Source organism: Triturus cristatus, chromosome 9 (genome assembly GCF_964204655.1).
Source record: "Triturus cristatus chromosome 9, aTriCri1.1, whole genome shotgun sequence".
Classification (NCBI taxonomy): domain Eukaryota; kingdom Metazoa; phylum Chordata; class Amphibia; order Caudata; family Salamandridae; genus Triturus; species Triturus cristatus.
Genome location: NC_140592.1, coordinates 529,468,974 through 529,490,988, shown reverse-complemented (window position 1 = coordinate 529,490,988; position 22,015 = coordinate 529,468,974). Strand labels below are relative to the sequence as shown.

At 44.9% G+C, this 22,015-nt stretch overlaps 1 protein-coding gene across 1 annotated transcript in view; it reads left to right on the top strand.

Annotated features, from left to right (window-relative positions):
* Positions 1 to 22,015, top strand: part of ANTXR2 (ANTXR cell adhesion molecule 2) — a 670,700-nt gene that overhangs the window by 458,476 nt on the left and 190,209 nt on the right. The window contains exon 8 of the mRNA XM_085625534.1: positions 13,592 to 13,652. Coding sequence (XP_085481660.1) covers positions 13,592 to 13,652 — 61 coding nt within the window. The remainder of the gene's footprint in view (positions 1 to 13,591; positions 13,653 to 22,015) is intronic.

Genomic DNA, 22,015 nt, shown 5'->3' with positions numbered 1-22,015 from the left:
TCCCAGCAACTGACAGTACTACTGTTGAAATAGCCAGGTTTTTAATTTCCTCCTGAACGCAAATAGATCAGATGTCTGTCCAAGAGAAGGTGGCAGACTGTTCCACAATCAAAATGCCACCACTTGAAAAGAGTGGCCGCCCATGTGGGAACGGGAAAACCTAGGGATGGTCACCAGGTACTGCATCGAGGACCTTAGGGTCCGTCGAGGGGCATAGTGCAGAATCCTTTTCCTGATAAATGAGCCCCTGAGTTGTGTAGGGCCTTAAAGGCCAAGGTAAGCGCTTTAAATGGGACCATCTTACGCACCGGAAACCAAAGAAGAGATTTTAAGTGGGGGATCATATGAGCCCTGGTTCCTACCAAAAGAATAGCTCTGGCCGCCGAATTATGGATCACCTGCAGGCGACCTAATAGATATTCCGGTAAGCCTAGATATAAGACATTTCCATAGTCCAGCCTTGATACAATCAGGGCCTGGACTACCATCTTTTGAGGGGGACCGAGAGCAGGGAAGGAAGCTCTTAAGCATTTTTAGAAGCCCAAAGCAGGTGCCGGCCACAGTTTGAATTTGGATCTTCATGGACATGTCCGTATCCAGCTTAACCCCTAGGTTTTTTACGGTGGTAACTGCAGACGTCGGGGGGGACGTGTCCAGTGGCCACCACTGGCACCACACCTCACTCGAATTGGAACCGAAAAAAATAATCTCCGACTTTTCGGGATTACACTTTAATTGGTTCCCTCTGTGCCAGGATAACACCTCCGTTAGGCAGGTGTTTATCTCACTGCCTCTGAACACGGTGCCCTTCTCGCAGGTGAACAGAAGTTGCGTGTCGTCAGCGTAAGATACAATTGTTGCGCCATATTCCTCCCCTAGGAGCGCAAGGGGGGCCATATACACATTAAACAGGGCCTGGCTTCAATTAGAGCCCTGGGAGACTCCAACTTTCATGGGGGTGATGGGGGCCGAGAAAGGGGGTGACCATACTGTTTGCTGACGGCCACTTAAAAAGGAAGTGTACCATTTGAAAACCGTGCCACCAATACCGCAATCCTGAAGTCTTTCTAGGAGTCGGTCATGGGGCACGGTATCAAGGGTAACCCCGGGCGTAGCACTACGCTTCGCCCACGTAGTGTACGTAGCGCTGCCTGCTTCGCACTTTCCGAAGTAGGCGAAGCAGGGCAGCGCTACGCACACGCCGAGGGCGAAGCGTAGCTGCCTGCCACCCGCCACCCACCTCCCGCCTGCCCTCCTTTTAAATAATATCAGCAATGAAAAATAAATTAAAGTAAAGCGACTTAACTTAAGCGCGGCGTCTCCGGGGCTCCCTCTTTCTCGTTTCTAATTTCTTCTGGCAAATGCGCATGCGCGGAAGCCCGCGCATGCGCATTTCTTGCGAGAAATGCGCATGCGCGGGCGTCCGCGCATGCGCATTTGTCAGAAGAAATTAGAAACGAAGAAGAGGGAGCCCCGGAGACGCCGCGCTTAAGGTAAGTCTCTTTACTTTAATTTATTTTACATTGCTGATATTATTTAAAAGGAGGGCGGGCGGGAGGTGGGTGGCACGTAGTGGGGCTACGCGAAGCGCGTAGTGTGCGTAGATTTGGGCACACTACGTGCTGCTTCACGTAGCCCCACTACGCCCACTACGCCCACCCTTAATCAAGGGCCACGGAAAGGTCTAATAGCACCAGTACCGCATTGCCTCCACTATCCAAGGTAGTTTTAATAGTTTCAGAGACTTCTAGTAAGTGCAATTTTTTTTTCCACATGCTGAACATTTTTGCGGAAAATGTTTTTGCACTTTCAATTCCTCCTATTTGTGTTATACAGTTAACAGTGCCACAGATGGCAAAAAATATGTCTTGTGCCGCAAGAACATATGACACAGTCTCTCAGTCACCCGTACACATTTATCTCATGCATACACACACATGTTCACACATTCCCAAAGACCACGTTCTCACTGACACACATGGCAACCCTATCATAGTGCTCAAAGTCAAAGTATTTTGTTCAAACCATACTATCGGGCTCTATGGACATTAGTTTTAAAGTCATTTAAGCTGGGTGTGGGGGTATCTGGTAACACTGTGCAAATTGCTTAGCCTACAGTAGCTCACAATGATTTTCACTGATAAGAAGTAGTTCTTACTACAGTAAAGGTTGGAGACCCCTTTGCTAGATAAATGGTCCACCAGATTCCTCACTTGGTGGGGGGGTGCATTAAACCATCGAAATTATGATCTCTCTTCTCATCAGTTTCTTAATTAGCATGTTACCTCTCCACCTGTCGCAATATATTATACTATATATAAACAATACAAAAGTAAAAAGGTAAAAAAATCCGCTAAAAGTCCACAACATTAAGACTTGCAAATGCACCTTTAGAGGAAATATCTTGTGCAATAGATCCCGCTATTCTGCCAATGATAGTAACAACACAACTACTAACCTTCACACTCCTACAAGTGCGACAATTCGGACTAATTCAGGCCCACAAAGCTGCAAGAATGGCTTGGGTGGCAGGTAATAGTCATTTTAATGTACATTTAATAAAAATGTAATTGTTGTTTTGGACATCTCTAAATTACCCAGACAGCGCCACCTTGTGGCATGTTTACAATTGCATGTTGGTGCCTAGCACCTGAAACCACCAGCTCAAATTAAGCACTGGGTTAGGCCCAGTAGATAGGCAGTTTAGGGTCATGTTATGTGTGGTGTGGTTTTTGCTCAAAATAGATTCCTATTTATTTTGCATTGATTGAGTGAGAAAGGTGGCTATAGGTGTCAGAATAGAGTAGAATTTTGAAGCTTTTTGCTCCCCCTTAGCAATGCTTTCAGCGTGCTGGAGAAGTTGGTGTTCTTGAGGGGGCTTGCCTGGTGATAATGGCTTTGATTCTTAGAAAATTATAGTCTATTTCCTTAAGCTCAAATGTGGATTTGAAGTGTGAGAAGGGTATAGGTTTCACAGAAGAGCCCAGATCCACTACCTTTCTGGGTCCATTTTTCCTGGAATAGTGTTCTTCCCTCTGATATGAGGTTATCGGTATGCCATATCAAGACTAGGGTAGAGTATTTTATTTTATGAGGGAGTTTGGCATCAATTGTCCATAGGGCCAGTGCTGTGCTGTAGAGAATTATTAAGGGGTGTTCCGTCCTTATTTTCTTGGTATTACTGAAGGAAATGAGAGACAGTGGTGGGTCGTTTTGTATAGTAAGCCAAATTGAAGGAGCGATATTAGGCAAGGGGACCCCAAAAAGTCCTTGTCTCACTAGGTATTCAGTTTTTAATCTATGAAAGTCTGGAAGGTTTAGGCCTCCGAGTTTGAAGGTTTTTTTTTTGGTTACTTATACTTGTACCAGTTTTTCAGGTGTACCTTTTCTTGTATCTCCTAGCTAGGGAGTGTTAGTAACTAATAGTCGTATGGGTAAGCGTGAAGTTCTTTTGGCCCTTGCAAAGAGTCCTGCATTTTCAACCTCAAAAGACGGACCTTCCGTACAAACGATGTTGGGTGGCTTCTTGGCCAGGGCAGCAGGTGTGGTTGCACAGATCAAGCTTGCGGAGCACTGGCTACCACTCAATCATGATCTCCCTTCTACTAAAGTGCCTCCACTTCGCTCTCCCACAGAAAGCAGCGGACAAATCTCATCCTGCCCTGAGGCGGACCAATGTTCAACTATTACAACCAGTGGAGAGGCTTCTTTTGCTTCAACCACGGATGACTTAATCTCCTTCATCCCACCCCTCTTTCTTAAGAGGAAAAGGAAAGCACTCCGTACTAGCAAAGGGTAGGGTAATATTGATACACCTTCTCTCCATGCCATTAGAGGTTCAGTCACCAATGTCCAAACAATAGGTCTTAGACTGTGTGCTCTTTCTGAATATGATTTCAGTAGAAGTCAAAGCAATAATGGTTTACACCCTGTCACCACTAATTGCCCGCTTAGGTAAATAGAAACAGCTATGAAGGACAGCAGATTAACTACACAGCTACATTTAGATTCCCATACCCCGTTACCTTTAGCTTTACCTTCGCCAGGCATCACCCCAGCATCCATAACCGCATCAGGAGTGGTGGATGGTGGAGCAGGGCGAAAGGTTAATGATGTTCCATTTGGGCCGTTAGTGTGTAGGGGCCCAGGGGTACAAAGACTTGTCCATCCCCCCCGCTCTCCCTACTATTCTGCTCCCCCCAATGCATATACGTATGCAATGGTTCTAGCAGGTGCTCTTCCCCTGGCGGAGAATAAGGTTGAATCCTATGAGTAACTGCATGACAAAGTTACTCACTGGCTTCAGGGCAATGTTGGCCCACGTGCATGTTTTTATGATGAAATAAGAATGGCTCAGAGAGTAAGCTGGGTAGGCCCCTCCAAGAAAAACATAGAGAGTGATTGCCTTATCGTCAGCTTTAGGTTTTCTGCTCTTGTTGCTAGATCCTTTAATATGTTGGAATCTACTTGCACATTCGAGGGTAGGGTGGTGTTGCTCCCAATGGGCTATATTTATCGGCCACCTGGAAGATCTACAATTTCTCACAAGGATCTAACTATGCAGCGAGTATGCTCTTCTGCTATTCCAGATAATAATCATTATGCCCCTCTCTTTCACATCTAGGATATTGACTTGACTCCCTCAGGAAAGGGATTCATTTGAGGCTACAGTTATGGTCATGGTTGAGGTGGAGGTGATGTCTGGGCTGCACGCTTACTCTACAGATACAGATGACCCCCGCCCCCCCTACCACAATTACCTCAGCCTTGGATGGAACCATCAAGGGACTTCAGGAGGCCTTTTCCCCTGGACTTACTGTAGGCTCTACTATTGTGATTACCGATGGGCCCACTAATAAAGTCCGAATGGAAGGCTCTCTGTAGTCTCTTGGAACATAGTAGGTCTCTCCGCCAAACTGGCTGATCCAGATTGTGCTGCCTTTATTGACCGATTTTACCTGTGTGTGCTCCTGGAGGCATGGGCCACCTGAAAGTAAGCATAGGGATGGCTTTAGAAGCTACAGTAAATTAGCCACTTGTTCAACTGCTGGCTGCCCTTCTCTTCTGGTGGCCTGTTAATATGGGTCAAAACTACATTTAGGGGGCAAATAGGAGAGAGTTCAGTACAATTCCTGGACTGCTGCTAGAGGTGGTGGAATCTGGTCAGAAGTCCTGAACACTTATTAATGTTTATAATAGATCCACTTCTTTTAAAGTACCTTCCCCAACTATAGAGATGTGCGACAGACTCACTAATAGTTATGCAAATTCACACATCATCATCATAGCAGGTGATTTTAACATTACATTTGAGCCTAATACAAGCTTCTCAGAACTAATAGCTGAAGAGGATTAATATTGGGGCATTCCCTTGGTAGAGATGCCACCTATTACTCGAGTATATGCCAAAGCCCTGCAAGTATATAGTATCTGATTGTCACATGGGGTGAGAGCTTTTACTGGCCATACAAAAATAGCCTTTTCACTTTTTCCTATTTTTCACAGACTCAATTATAGAAGTAGAATTGATTATATCCTCCTAGATATTAGAACATGAGAGTTTCTGATTGATATGGCAATCCCCCGTAGATTGGAAATCAATCATTTTCAACTTGTTTTTGACTTGGGGCCATGAGGCAACATGGGAAAATGCAACGAGAAAGGCCCTAGGTTGTGCTGTGCTTGAGGTTCCTAACTTTAGGAGGGCCCTAAAGTTGAATGCTAATGCTACCTCTGAAGATGCCATTGAAAAAGTCTATGATATACTATTTTCTAATCTAAATCTAGTAGCTGACAAGTTAGATAATCGTGAACTTCTTTTAGCCAGTCATAATGATTGGTTGTCAAAGCTTAAGGAGGTTTTTGAGAAGGATTTCAAGCCTGCAAGGAAATCAGCTAAAACCAATTCTTGGTTTAATTCTACATGCAGGGAAGCAAACATGCCCTGTTGAATGCAATCAAAGAAGGGAACAGAAGTGTGATTCCATTAGCCAGCGCGCAATATAAATCTGCACTCATGACAGCCCAAGCAAAGTGGAATGATGACTTATGGGCCGACCTCTGAAGCATGACAACCAGTAAAGATGTTAATACATTTTGGCACATTGTGAAACATGGCTTTTCCCATACAGCAATGTGTCCAGAAATTCATACTCAGGGTGGAGTATGGGAGAATCATTTACAATTTCTGTACACAAATAGTGCACCTTTGACCCGCGAGCTGTGTGTATTTAGAAGCAACCCCCCTAGCCCCTTGGTAGAGTGTGACGATTGCCACACTGAACAAGTTCTATATTTTTCTTTGATAGATACTGAGAGGCCTGTACCTGCGCAAAAGAAGGGGAAGGCTGCTGGCCTATCAAATCTGGATATCTGGGTCCCATACATCAATACAAACATGAAAGCCATTCTGGCATGTACTCCTATACCTCAAACCTGGAAAGGCTTGGAAATTGTACCCATATATAACAAGCATTGGCCTTGCCAATAGGTCTCGCCTTTGGGACCTTATAAGTGTTTAGCCATGCAACAGTTGCGTAACTAAATACTTATAAGGTCCCAAAAGCGAGACCTATTGGCTATGTACAGCGGCCATGCGGCCGCGAAAGTGAAAGTAATCGCGGTAAAGCGCGGCGCGCGCGCGCCCGCGCACATGCACTGTAGCTCTAGGCTGGCCTGGTAGCACTTTTTGGAGCCCTCTCAATAAGTCTCGCCAGACCAGCGCATGCGCTGGGTCAGGCGAGACCTAAAAAGGGTTCCAGTGATATATGCCGCATAACGATCGCCCCATTAGTCAGATAGACTGAAAAAACGTTTTGCCGACAAATCCTCGATAAGCTCAATGGGCGGATAGCTGACGGGCCAGTGTCCTGGCCCCCACTCTCTTCTCCCTCTTTATTAATGGGTTGATTGAGCATCTCTTGTGCGCCGCCAATCTGGATTCCCCTATCCTAGCAGGGCGTAAGATACCGGCCCTAATGTTCACGGATGACACGCTCCTGTTGTCTAAATCTTACATGGGCATCCAGCGCACATTAGAGGCCTTTTGCTCTTTCTGTAAAAAAAGGGATCTGGAACTGAACCTATCTAAAACAAAATTTATGGTTTTCAGCTCTAATTCAACCAACTGTCCCCACCCTAAGATGGGAGATGTTGAGCTGGACAGGGTCTCTACTTTTGATTATTTGGGGGTGACCCTTAATGACAAAATGAAATGGGGGTCTCACATGGCGTAGGCAAATTTGAAGCTAGCACAATCAGTGGGGGGTATCCTGAAGGTTTTTAATAACACCTCTTCTAAACCTCTGGGCCCCCCCATGGAAATTTACAAATCCCAAGCAAGGGGGGGTGCGCTTTACGGCGCTGAACTCTGGGGACATTGTGCTTGTGCTACCTTATCGTCAATTGAGAATTCCTTTATAAGGCGATTGCTAAAACTACCTGCAAGTACCCCTTTAATTCCCTTGAGATGGGATCTAGGTCTAGTTCCTATAGAAGAGATTGCCCTGAATCGCCCTCTCCTGTTCTGGAGACGACTCTGGTCAACACCCGAGCTTGTAAGCTATAGGTATGATCTCGGTGATTTACTGTCAAGGGGAAAACTAGAAAAAATTCCTTGGTTAACATATGTTAAGAACCTCTGTTATTCCATAGGGATGGGGGACCTATGGTCCGCACCGGAAGAGACTAGCCGCTCACGATCTAAGAAATCATTGCGGGAGGCTTTACAATTGTATCAGATGGAAATTTTACTGCATTCCTCTCTGGGTAGGCTTACTGACACCTTTCTGGACATTAAGATTAGTCCCCAGTTCGAAGTTTTCTTGGATGTTATCCAACCCCCTTTGGCAAAGAAACTTTACATTCAGTTTAGACATGGTTCGTTACCATTGAGGGCCTTTACATACAGATGGTCTAATGCATCTGATCCCTTAAGCACGTGTCCTGTATGTATTGATATTTGTGAAACAGAGCTCCATGCTGTTCTTTTCTGCCCCCTATATAACAAGGCAAGGAAGAAGTGGATCATCCAGCTCTGCAAGTCTAGGGGTCTTAGGGACTATCAGGAGGTGTTTAGAATTCTGAAGTATGACACTACCCCATTGATAGTGTTTGCGATGGCCAAATATCTTCTCTCTATGTGGTTCACCCGGTCCAAAAAACTGCAATCTGCCACATAACTCTCTCGATCCTAGTATTGCTATTACTCTAGAAGCTGTGGTGTAGCGAGAACACCTTGGGCCTTGGATACAGTTTTAACAATTTGTTTTTATGTCGAAAAATTTTGTTTTCATTTGTCCGTGTAATCTTTTTACTACAAATTTTTTTAATGTTTTGATGGATTATACTCTATGCAATGTCTATTTAATCATGTTTTATTGTATATAATTATTTATGTCTTTTTATGGTATTTTACCGAAATAAAAGCTTTGACTGACTGACTGATAACCTACTTTCAAGCTGGCTTCCAAGATAATGTGGGCACTTTTGATCAATCCTTCAAATTTCTGGTAACCAAGTGGAAGACGGTGGACATCAGTGACAGCAACTTGTTTGCTGCCTTTGTTGACCTCTGTTCTGCTTTCGATCCGGTTCTGAGGGAGAAAATGTGGGCGTACTGAGGGAGCAGTGGATGTCCCATGAAGATTTAGACAATTTGGTTAGACTGCATGAGTGCACTTGTGCCCAAATGAGATGGGGCCCTAATGGGTAATTTGCGAAGCATATTTTTATAGAAAGGGGGATCCAAGAGGGCTGTGTCCTGTCCCCACCCTATTTTTATTATTTATTAATGGGTTTGTGTATTTCCTAACTGATTGTCAGAATGACTACACTCCATTAGCAGGATTCAAGGTCCCTGCCTTGTTGTTCGCTGATGACACCCTTTTACTGTCAAAAACCGCTAGGGGTTTGTCAACTTTGCTGCAACGATTTTCTCTTTTTTGTGACCGGCGTGGCCTTGCGCTGAATACAACTAAGACCAAGTATATGGTCTTTAATCCAAGTAAAAACTACAGGGGGAGATCATCGCTGAAGGTGTCTCCTTTAATACAGTGAGGGATTTTGATTATCTTGGTATTAGAATATCAGACTCCAACTCCTGGGAGGCCCAGATTAAAAAGAGTGTTGCTATATTGAAACACAGGGACAGGGCCTTGAATAAATTTATGAAAACAATCAAGTCTCACCCGATTAATCCCCCTCTTAAAATATATAGGGCACAAGTTCTAAATGCGGTGTTGGTTGGAAGCAAATTATAGGCATATTTAGACTTGATCTATCTGGGTTGCGAAGAAAACAAATTTGTGCGATCATTATTAGTACTCCCCATAGTTGCCCCTTGCTACCAGTATAATTCGATCTTGGATTAGAGCCTTTGGGCCTGGTGGCCAAATTGTGCCCATTAGTTTGTTAGGTGCATATCTGGAAGTCAGAGGCACTGAAGCCATATAGGGAGGGATTTGCTGACATTCTTGGAAGGTCAGTAGCTTCACGGAAGATCCCTTGGCTCAGATAGAACAAGGCGAACTTGATGGAGCTCGACCTGGAAGTTTTGGGGAATTCTCTGACCTTATTGGCCAGGGATCCTTGGAATTGTTAAAAGTGAGGTTCTAGGACAGGCACTATGCTAAACTTATGGCCCGTGGTGCTGCAGGTATGTTAACTTAATTTTCTTTTACTCTCAAAGTCCTTCCTCTTTATGAACATTTTTTAGACACCATTTGCCCTGTCTCTGTGAGATCTCTCCATTTGAAATGTTGCCACTGCATTCTGCCCCTCACAGCATTTTCAAGCACTTGGCTACATAATGCCAGAAGATCCACAGCATGCCATGTCTGTTCCTAATACGAGACAGAGGAATATTTTCTTTCTCTTGTCCCACATATTCATCAAGTCGCTCTAAATAAATAATCCTGGCATGCTGCACTTTGGGTCTACTCGATCGGACATCTGTGCTGTTGGCTTTTAAAAAAGGACAAGATCCGCTTGCTGTGTATGCTGTAGTGAAGTACTTGCAGGGTGCATGGTACAAGCGGGCAGAGTCTCTTAATGTAACTTTTACATTCATCATGGTTGCAGATGGATCCCGACAAACACGAGGAAACCAGTCACCCAGGCCCTAGTCAGCAGCAGACTCGACTACGGAAACACCCTCTACGCCGGAGCCTCGTCCAAGCTCATCAACAGACTTCAAAGAATCCAGAACGCCTCTGCACGCCTGATCCTCAGCGTCCCGCGCCGCGACCACATCATCCCCGACCTGGGGAACCTGCACTGGCTCCCCGTCGAGAGAAGAATCTCCTTCAAACTCCTGATCCACGCACACAAGGCACTCCACAAAACCGGCCCAGCCTATCTCAACAGTCGACTCTCCTTCTACATACACAACAGGAAACTCCGCTCCGCTGATCACGCCCTGGCCACGGTCCCGCGCATCCATAGAACCACCTCCGGAGGCAGGTCCTTCTCCCACCGCGCCGCCAAGACCTGGAACACCCTCCCCCTCTACCTACGACAAACCAAAGACCTGCTGACATTCAGGAGACAACTCAAGACCTGGCTTTTCGACCAGTAGCAGCAGCACCACCCCAGCACCTTGAAACCGTTACGGGTAAGTAGTGCGCTTTACAAATTAACTGATTGATTCATTGATTGATTGATTTGCACATGTATTTTTACTTTAGCTCCCATGTATTGCTGCACAGCTGTCAGTCTTATGTAGTACCTGACTATCACAAGGTTTCCTTATTTCTGGTTTTATAATGCTTTAGCTTTGTATTGTATGTTTAACATGCTTTAAAACTGGATTTTTAAGTGATGACCTTTGTCACTGTTGGACTACAGTTTGCCCTTTTCTTTTTGTTGAGTGGCCCATTTAAGAATTGCCGTTTGATTTCTATATCTGTTTTGATTAATTATATTTGTCAGAGTATACTGTTTTATCATACTTTGTGTACTTTAATGGTTTGTAATAGCAAAATAATGTTATGATGATGATGGAAAAAATAAAAATTAGGAAACCAACCAGGAAGCATATTTCTGTTGTATTGTGGAGTGTGCTGGAAACAAATATTGTAATACTATTAAAACAAATCAATACACTTGGTTATGCCATTTCCACACATTATCGTTGTGCGCTGTATAGTTTTATTAGTAAAGTTGTATGTCTCTGGAAATGTAATGCTCATTTCAATGGAAAATGTCTCGCCTGCAATGGCAGTGTACTACCACGCCATGCATACTTCATTCTATGGCACTCCACTCTATGACCCTCTACGCCACTCCACTCTACCCCACTCTATGCCACTCCACGTCACTCTACGCCACTCTACTCTATGCCTCTGTACTATATTCCATTCTACTCTATTCCACTCCACTCTACGACACTCTACTCCACTCTATGACACTCCACTCTAGCCCAGCCCACACTATGACACTCTACTCCACTCTGACACTCCACTCTACTCTACTTCACTCTACACCACTCCACTTCACGCCGTTCCACTCTATGACACTTTACGCCACTTCACTTTAGACCACTTTATTCCACTCTACACCACTCCACTAAACTCTACGCCACTCCACTTCACTCTGTGACACTCCACTCTACAACACCCCACTCTAAGACACTCCACTCTACTCCACGCCACTCCACAACTTTCTATGTCACTCTATGACACTCCACTCTACAACACTCTACAGCTCTCTACTTTACGCCATTGTACACCACTCAACTCCAATCCATGCCACTTTACAACACTCCACTCTGACACTCTAACCCACTCCACGCTACATCACTCTATGACACTCCACTCCACTCCATTCCATGACACTTTGCACCATTCTACTTTATGCCACTCTACTTTAATGCCACTGTATGCCACTTTAATCTACTCTACACCACTCTACTCCACTCTATGACATTTTAAGACCCTTTTCTCTACAACCATCCACAACACTCCACTCTACACCACTCCACTCCCATCTACTCCACTCTAGAACACTCTACTCCACTATATACCACTCTACTGTATGACACTCTACTTCACGCTATACCAATCCACTCTACACTCCTCCACTCTATGATGCTCTACTACACTCTATGCCATTCCACTCTACGACCCTCTGCTCCACTCTATGCAATTCGCTCTATGCAACTTTAATCCACGCTGTTCCACGACACACTACTCTACTCTACTCCACTCTACACCACCCCACTCTATGCCACCCCACTCTATAACTCTCTACGCCACTTCACGACACTCTGCTCCAATCTATGCCCCTCCACTCTTTCCCCATCCCCTCTATGCCTCTCTACACCACTCCACTCCACTCTACACTACTCCACTCTACACCAATCTACTCCACTCAACACCCCTCTACACCCCTCCACTCTACTCCACAACACTCCACTCTACCCCACAACACTCCACTTCACTCTACTTCACAACACTCCACGGAACTCCACTATTCTCTAAAACACTATTCGACACTCCGCTCTATGCCACTACTTTCCACTCTTTTTCACTCCACAATCCTCCCCTCCAATCTATACCACTCCAAGACACTGTGCATCAACACACTCTATGACACATCTACTCCACTCTACACCATTCCACTCTACAACACCGCACTCACTCCACTCTCCTCTACACCACTAACCTTTAGCAATGCCGAACAGCAGCAATGCTGGTATGCAACATGGCTCAAACACATTGGCAAAGCCAATAGCTCTTGCAAGGGAAACAACCATTACAACGCAGTCATTACAAAGCACTTCCTTTACAACGCAGCTGTTACAACGCAACTGCCTTTACATTGCATGCTATTACAACGCATGTCATTACAGCGCATGCCATTACAACACATGCCATTACAACACATGCTATTACAACACATACCATTACAATGCACGCCATTACAATGCATTATAAGGTAAGTAAAGGAGATTTTTTTAGTTTTAGGGTGGGCATGGGTTTTGGGGTACATGGGAATAGTAATTTTAACTCCAACACTATCCAACACTTTCCCTACTGTTGCACTCACTGGAGTAGAATAGTAATTTTTACCCCTGCACTATCCAACACTTACTCCACTGTTACCCTAAAAGTATTATGCGTTGTAATGGTATGCCTTGTAGTGGTATGCGTTGTAATGGTAGTTTTTAAAAATGCGTTGTAATGGCATGCTTTGTAAAACATGCAATGTAATGGTAGTTGCGATGTAAAAACCACGTTGTATAGGCATGTGTTGTAATTGTTTGCGTTGTAACGTCATATATTCCTCTTACATAGGTGAGACCTATTGGTTTCGCCAATGCTTGTTTATGATATAAATACATTTTGGAGTAGGCTCACTGGGCTTTGAATAGTTTGTGTCCTGAGACAGAGAGCTTTGTCTACCCTTACTTGTGACAATCGTCTCCTAATTAAGGGATTAACCTTTATCTAATTCAATATGATCTGTCATCTAAATAAAATAAAAAAGTCAGATGCTGTCTTTACCCTTTTCTCACTCTGCCATCAACTGCAGCAAAACATCTTAACCACATTAAGGTATTTTGTTTTTTCCCCATTCTTTATTTTTGTAGATCCTGAAACAGTCATGTACGGAAGTTCTGCAGGTCGAACCGTCAAGTGTGTGTGCTGGACGTAAGTTAGTATTTTCATTCACTATCCACTTCTATATCTGCTGCTGTCTAGACTTCTTAGACCCCATTTATAATTTGACGGACAAGGATAGTACCTGGCAAACACAAGAAAGTACCCTGGCCCCCAAACCCTTGGTCAGCCCGCATCATTTTGAGAGAGAATGACCTTAAATAGTCGATCAATGGTGTCCAGTTGACTTCATCAACGGAATACTTCCTCCAACAGCCTGACAGGCTAGGGGCCTGTGGAGGAAGGACATTACACTACCTGCCCAATTTAGGGGCCACATCCCTCACCCATGGGCTCCAGATGGGCAGTTCCTCTTATGATATCTCCAAGGCCTCCATTAAGAGAATATACCCGGTCCATGAAAACAGTCCTTCTGCCTGTAGTCCCACAAACAGACACCTTTTGTCTCCATGACCATTAGGAAAGATTTCTAATGCCTTTGCCCTTACTACTCTGGGACAACTCTCCAGGCAGCTCCCCATTCTGTGTCTCTGGCATTGGCTTGAAGAAGAAATCCTCTGGTTCTCCACCACACAACTTTCTGACAAACTTGTCTAGACCCCTCCGGATTTTGACACACCTTGAAGGGGGAATCCTATGCCTTCTAAAACTCACATCTTTAACAATCCCTTGGACAACTATATGCCTGGACCCTTAGCTATCCAGCACCCGCTCTATCTAATGCGGTCTTATCTGCCCACACAGCAGAAAATGTGAATGACTAGATCAGTATGCTATTCCTAGGAATACATGTATACGCATGTGTACTAAGTGTCCCCCAAATCTCATTTTTACTCTCACGCCCTAGTTCCTACTACCTAGGGGCTTAAGGCCTGTCTGGTCTGGCTTCTGGATGTCTCTGCTCCTTTAGTTAAGGCCATGGATTCAGTTGAGTCCGCCTCAGACTGGTCTGACCATGAAGTGGAAATGTTTAGTGGATGGCCGAGAAGCTTGTTGTGCCTTCTCGGCAATGCTAGCACAGTCCTGTAAAATGAGGAGTATCTTGATTAAATTTAACCCTATGCTATGTAGGAAGGTCATGCTTTTCTGGGAAACTTTTATGAAAGAAATTTCCCAAAACATTGGTGCTTTTACATCTGAAAGGAGCAAAATGACAAGTACAGGGTCTTTACCAAATGTGGCTATGCTAGAGTTCAAAGTGGCAGGTTCCTCTGCCAACAGTATTGTACGATCAGAGGCCCTTTGCTAGGTCATGGAAGAGTTGGCAGAGCTGACCTCTTCTACTAGCAGCTCTCCAGAGCCGGGAGTTCCCATGGCACCATGTCTACACACAAGACTGAGAAGCACTAGATATTCCTCCCTTGAAACTTAGATCCATCCTTCTACAAATTGGGGGTAGATTTGCATTCTTTTTGTGTAGATGCGCCATCATCACATACAATCCATGGGTTCTGGAAACAGTCCAAGAAAATTGCATGTATTTGGTCAGCCATCCTTCCCAGATCGTTATTTCCCACCAATACCTTTCCCATTATATCAGGCTTTTCTGATAGTTCAGAAGGTATCTGTTTACAAAAGGAACCTAAAGAGAAAGACTCTTAAAGGCACCTAGGTATTTAAGCACCATTTTGTCCTATAGAAGAGAAGGACAATGTAGGTAGGCAGACTGTTATTAATGTGTGCTTGCTTAATTTTTGTTTTTATGCTTATTTCAAGATGAAATGTATTAATCTCCCCTGAGAATTTTCTGGAAAAGAGCTGTCTCACCATTCTGGATCTGCAGGATGTATACCTTTCCCAAATGAACATTTCCTTAAATTTATTTTGGGTATAAGACAATGGAAAGTCACCCGCCTTCCTTTCTTCAGTGGGCAAGTGCTTCACCAAACTGATGTGCTGCCCCGCCGCCTGGCATCATGTCCACATCATGTATCTCATTGTCTACTTCGACTATATTCTGATTACAGCGTATTCATACCAAGAATCATTTTCACATAAGCTTCGCAATTTCTCTCAGGAGTTAAAATTCCTGAGCTTCTTGATCAACACAGTCACCTGCCAGCTGAAACACCCCACTGCTAAATTGTGAAAAGGTTCTGAACTCACGCTCCCAAAGCAGCCTTTTTTCCCTATGGGAATTGGCACTCAATTTCGGGATTCTATCTTCCTGCAAGCCTTTTTTTTCAGGCCCTATTCATTAGCATGTAACACAGCACCTTAGTGGCCCCCTATCTGCACCAGAGGTTAATTGTCTGGTGACCGGTCCACATTTCAAAGTTCTTGTGAATATCACAAGAGACGTCTGACATGTTTGGTTGGACAGAAAGAGATCTGGGATCATTCCTGGTCTCAATAATGAGACTGCTGATGTGCACTGATGTAGTCTAAAGAACAGCACAGATTAAACTCTAGCCATAGATATGTTTATCTGAAATAAGCCCCTACCGGGTAGATTTTATAGCTTAGAGCTGAGACCTTTAAGTACTATCTTCTTCAGATAGCACCTGATTCGAAGGGACTCAGTTTGTGCACCTTCCTCCTAGATTAATTCCAGCCTTATGGCTTATATCTTTTTATTCTATGCTGTGATTCGTTGACTTCTCTTCAGGAAGAAATCCATTCTGGAGATGATGGTCTTGGTGGCCCCTTTCTATCAGTATTGCTTTGACGCTTAGGTAGGGGCGTTACCAACTTTACAGTGAATTGCTGCCATAATCCGTAACTGCTTTATATTCGGGCGGAGCGTTCCCTGGGATGCTCAGCTGAACTGACATTGAACGGGAAATATAATCCCTTAACGCCGCAGGAGGGCTTTGGCCGCCACGTCGAATATCCCTTTGTAGGTAAGTCCCGTTTGCACTGTCTTTTTTCCCCAAAGAGTCCTCACTATAGAACTAGCTTTAATGTTGTCAGAATCCATCTGGCCCATCCTACGTTTGTATGACTAGGCTCTCTCCCTACGTGCCTTGTATCTTCTTACCTCTCGGTGGGACCGTGAGAGCCCATGTGTCACATTCTCTTTATGTTAATCTGACATGGACTTGTTATTTATCTGTCCAGTCTGTTACAGATTTGGAAACACACCCACTTTCTGAACCACGCGGTGCCCCCTGAGTGCTATACAGGTAGCAAATTTGTGCTTTCAAGTGCAACACAATTATGCACATCTATAGGCATTCTATGTATGAACTTATAGAGACCTTGCCTTATCCTGTGACTCTTATGAATATAACGTGGCTCCTCCCCGGGATGTCTGTTAAATTGATACACTCAGATATCTTGGTTCTTAAATATCCCTGTCAAGACCATGCTTTATTTCCCCCATACAGAGATTCTCTGTATCCCTGTATCCCTTTCTTCTTTCCTTCTGTGTTATCCTTGTTTTTGTTTGCTTATTCGGATTCATTCGTATAATTTCTTTGATATATTCTGCATTGTCCTGAATATGCGCCATTAAGTGACTTCCCTTTGGAGAATGGACCTATCTTAAAAATTACCCCACGGCATTTGAACCCAACATCAATCTTGGGGGCCAACTATCCCTTTTATTACCACCAGTAAGTCCCACACAGCAGAATTGCTAACTTCTTATATCGGGCCTCGCCCCCTGCCTGCACCACTGTGCAAACGTGCCCCGTAGCATGTTGTAAATTGGGGGATTAAGTTCCCTTGAATCCAGAGGGTCCCTGGGGGCCAACGAGCCCATCAGGTACCTCCAGGAAGCAGCACAGAGCTACTTTGCAAAGAGGTGGTCCAAGGCCATGCCCCTTTTTACACCTCTCTGCAACGCAACTCTGTGGTGCTTACTGGAGGTACCTGGTGGGCTAGTTGGTCCCCAGGGACCCTCAGGATTCAAGGGGACTTAATCCCCCAACTTAAAACACGCCACAGGACGTGTTTGCACACATGTCACATCAGGCCTCACCACTTCCTTCACCACTATGCAAACGCGCCCCATGGCGCGGTTTAAGTTGTGGGATTAAGTCCCCTTGAATCCTGAGGGTCCTTGGGGTCCAATTAGCCCACCAGGTACCTCCAGTAAGTGCCACAGAGCTGCGTTGCAGAGAGGTGTAAAAAGGTGTGGGGCCTCGGACCACCTCTCTGCAACGCAGCTCAGTGGTGCATACTGGAGGTACCTGGTATGTTAGTTGGCCCCCAGGGACCCCCAATATTCAAGGGGAATTCATTTCCCAACTTACAACGTGCCACGGGGTGCATTTGCAGAGTGATGCTCTGAGAGGGCGGGGCCTCCGGCGCGATGCCGTTTTTTGTTGTTGTTTTTTTTAGAAGGGGGCTGTGTGGCCCCCTTTCTTTTCTATTTTTTTGGCCCTGGGGACCCCATCCCCCAGGGCCTGACCCCTATTTTGTTTATTTATTAAAAACAATACGGTAAGGGGGCCGCGTGGCCCCATCCCCCGGGGCATGGCCAGTATTTAAATGTTTTAAAAAAATATTTGGAGGGGGGCCGCACGGCCCCCCTCCTGGCCCACTTCTAGCCCCGGGGACCCCATCCCCCGGGCCCTGGCCACTCCGTTGGGGACCGTGTGGGGAGCCCCAATGCCCACACGGTCCCGCCGGCTCCCCGCCTCCTGCGGGAGCTGGCATTGCTTATCCCCAAGGGGAGCTGCTAACATGCAGCTCCCCTTGTGGAAAAGCAATCTGCTTTGGATTTTGGAAGCGAGAGCAGGAAACCTGCTCTTGCTTCCAAAATCCAAACCAGAGTTTGCTATGGCAGGGCGGGAACCGCACGGCTCCCGCCCTGCCATAGCAAACAGCAGTGTCCCGGGGTGGGAACCCCGGGACATTGCAGGAGCCGTCCCTGGGGGGTGGCGGTCCCTGGGGCATTCAAGGGCTCCAGGAGGAGGACCGCGTGGCCCCCTTCCCTACTAGTGCAAAGCCCCGGGGAGGCGGTGGTCCCCGGGCTCGCGGGTCCATAACGGACCCCCGCATTTCCATATTTAGTGTCCCAGGGAGATGGTGGTCTCCGGGGCGTGTGGAGGGGCTCGAGCCCCTCACACAGGTTAAAAAAAAAAAACAAATAGAGCCCCAGGGAGGTGGTGGTCCCTGGGGCAGCGTGGGGGGATTGGGACCCCCCCACGCATTTGTTTCACAGCCCCAGGGAGGTGGCGGTCCCTGGGGCTGCGGGGGCCACGTGCCCCCCCGCAGTTGTTTCTGAAAGCCCGGGGAGGTGGCGGTCCCTGGGGCTGTGGGCCCCTCTATTTAATTGGCAGTGCCCCCGGGACCTGGTCCACCTGGGGGCTTTTTGAAAAGAAAGTACAGGAGCCCGTGCTTCATTTTTTAAAATAATTTCGGCGGGATTCACAACCCCAACACGATTTCCGCCGAAATTATAAAAAAAATGCTTTTTTTTGCCCTGGGGGTCCTTGTAGGACCCCCTGAGCAGGCCTAGGGGGTCAGGGTGTTTCTACCCTGCCCCCTTTTATTGTTTTTTAACCTCTTTTTTCTGTTTTCTTGTGACTCGGTTCTACCGAGTCACAAGATGGCTGCCAGCACTTCCTGGTTTGGGGTGTTGGCAGCCAGTGAGAATGAAGCTTGTGGTCAGGAGGGTTCGCAAATCCACCGCGTCCCTAGATATCGAAACTTTTTCTTTTTCTAATTTCTCATGAACTACTGAATGGATTTACACCATTTAAAAAAAGGTCGATTTCTGAACCAAGACCTACCTTTCTGCCAAATTTGGTGTAATTCCGTTCAGCAGTTCGGGCTGTAGCTTTGTCTAAAGTTTCCTATGGAAAATAACATGGGGAAAACTTGTTTTGGGACCCCCCTTTTTTCTTGGCCCCTGCTTGATGAATCACCCCGAAACTTTCAAGACAGGAGCTGACCGGAACGGGCCACTAGTTTTGAAAATTTCGCAAAGACTCGTCAAACGACGCCAAAGTTATTGGGAAAACAAAAAAAGCTTTTCCTATGGAAACTAGGTCCTAACTATAACTACCTGCTCAGGGGGTCCCACAAGGACCCCCAGGGCCACAAGAAGCTTTTTTTTGTTGTTTTAAGCAGCAAAATTCGCGTTGGGGTGGCAAATCCTGCTGTGAAAATAAAAAAAAAATGAAGTGCGGGCTCCCACGCTTCGTTTTCAAAAATCCCCCGGGTGGGCAAGGTCCCGCAGGCAATCATTGATTTATTTGTGGGGGCCCGTGGGGGCCCCCGCAGCCCCTGGGACCGCCACCTCCCCAGGGCTTATGAAATTGAATGCGGGGGGCACGCAGCCCCCTCACAGCCCCAGGGATCATCACCTCAGCAGTGCATTGCGGGGAAGCGAGTTATAGTTAGCTCAACTAACTATAACGGCTGAATTTCTTTGGTTTTTTACGAGTAAAATGTTCAACTAACTATAACATCCCTGAAACCTATGGTTTATTCAGTGAAAAAAAAAAAATATATATATATATATATATATACGAAAACAAATGGTCCAATACCGGTGCGCACTTTGCTTAGATGGTGCTCGTGTCGAGGTCAGACCATACCTCGCAGTTAATCATCAAAAGATTGCACTCCAAAAGTCGTGTGGGTTTAAAGGAGCTTTTAATAAAGCATAGTTCCCACCACCATTACCACCACAAAATGGTTCGACCAAGAGATGGTCTTTGTCAAGGTTAAGTGAGACCTTTGTCGCTTTCACCCTTTATAGTGTCACTCTGTGCCCAGTTAGATTGCATTCTAGGACTTGTATTTCCAATTTAATCACAGTTTTTTCTTTCTTTCATTTCAATGTTGGAATTACATGTAGTGTTCTTTTGGCACTTCATCATTTCAATTTCCAATTCACTTGGTAGTATGTGAGTTATTACATCATCATGGATTTGAAAGTTTTTCAAAATGCGCGTTTTGCATGGTTTAGTCCATATTTTTGTTTTTACACTTTGTAGTGTATTGTTACTTCTTAATCTGTTTGAACTTCATAAAGAAAGCATGATTCGCTTTGTTTTGTGCATTTGACAACATTTGGTCCATGTGTTATGTTGGTTGTCATTTAGCACCATTCATTTGGCTCACAGTTTTATTATTTGTGATTTGGTTGATTTACGGGTATAGTACCCAAATTATATTAGTGCCTCAGCCGATCTCAATGCCGTTATAGATGTATGTGTAATTCCTCATCTCCGTTCAGTCCAGACGGAGTCTTTGTTCTGAACTTGATGAACAAGCGCTATTCCAATCTTCTTAGTTTAAGTGTCCGGTTTCCTCCTCTCTCGTGAATCGGGACAGTGGCAATTCCAAAGTATCGTACGTTCTCCCAGTTCGTTTTATGTTGAGTATGCAGATTTTTCGCTATCGCATAGCTCATGTCTTTGTTGTGAATCGCCCTTAGATGTTCCAATATTCGCTTGCTTAGGGGACAGATAGTGCTTCCAATGTAGCATAATCCGCAGGTACATTCTATCATGTAGACAACATATGTTGTCTCACAGGTGATTCTTTCATTCATTGTGAAAGTTTTCCCTTTGGGGTCTTTGATGTTTGTCATCGACTTCCCAATTTTGCAAGCTTCGTACTTGTTACAGTGAACAAATCTTTTTTGTTTCTCTGTCAGCCATGGTGATGGGCTTTTTGGCAAAAAGTGGCTGTTCACAAGTTTATCTTTGAGAGATGCAACTTTGCGATAGGTTATATTGAATTTGGATCCGATTCTTTTCCCAATATCAGGATCTTTTTCTAAAACATTCCAATATTTTTGCAAAATGTTCTGAATTTTAAAGCTTTCTTTGCTGTATGTAAGGATTACTCTTGTTTTATCCTCTGTTGTATTTTTAGCTTTAACAGTTAGAGTTTCTGCTCTCTGTATTGTTTTTGCTCGTTCCAAACCTTCCTTTACATCTCTGTGTTTGTATCCTCTCTTCATGAATCGTTTCTCAGTATCTTTGAAGCTTTTTTCTGCCATTTCATCCGCAGAGCAATTTCTCCTCATTCTTATAAATTCTCCATACGGGATGCTTTTGATTGGGTGTATATACATGAAGCACCATTTCAGTGGTATGGCCATTCAATCTTCTCAACCAAAACTCTTCTCATTCAGTTTATTGAGGTGCTGGAGTCTACTGTTTTTACAGCAAGAAAAAAAAGTGAAAGTTGATATAGGCTGCCTTAATAGCAGCATGTTTTTCTTTGTGATGTCATCCTCCAACACATTTATGTTCCAGTTTTTGTTGCTAGCTGTGCTCAATTAAAGAAAATAGTTTATAATATTAGCATCAGTGTTGTTCCTACTCCAATAGGGAAAGTCTACATTTGCCAGTAATAAGGACAAAAATGAAACCTTGTTTAAAATCATTACTGCTGTTGCATTTTTTCTGACCGTTCTTTCCAGTAGTTTGTGAACGTTTCGAAAAGAGCTTTTGCAAGCAAAAATTTATTTTGAATTACGT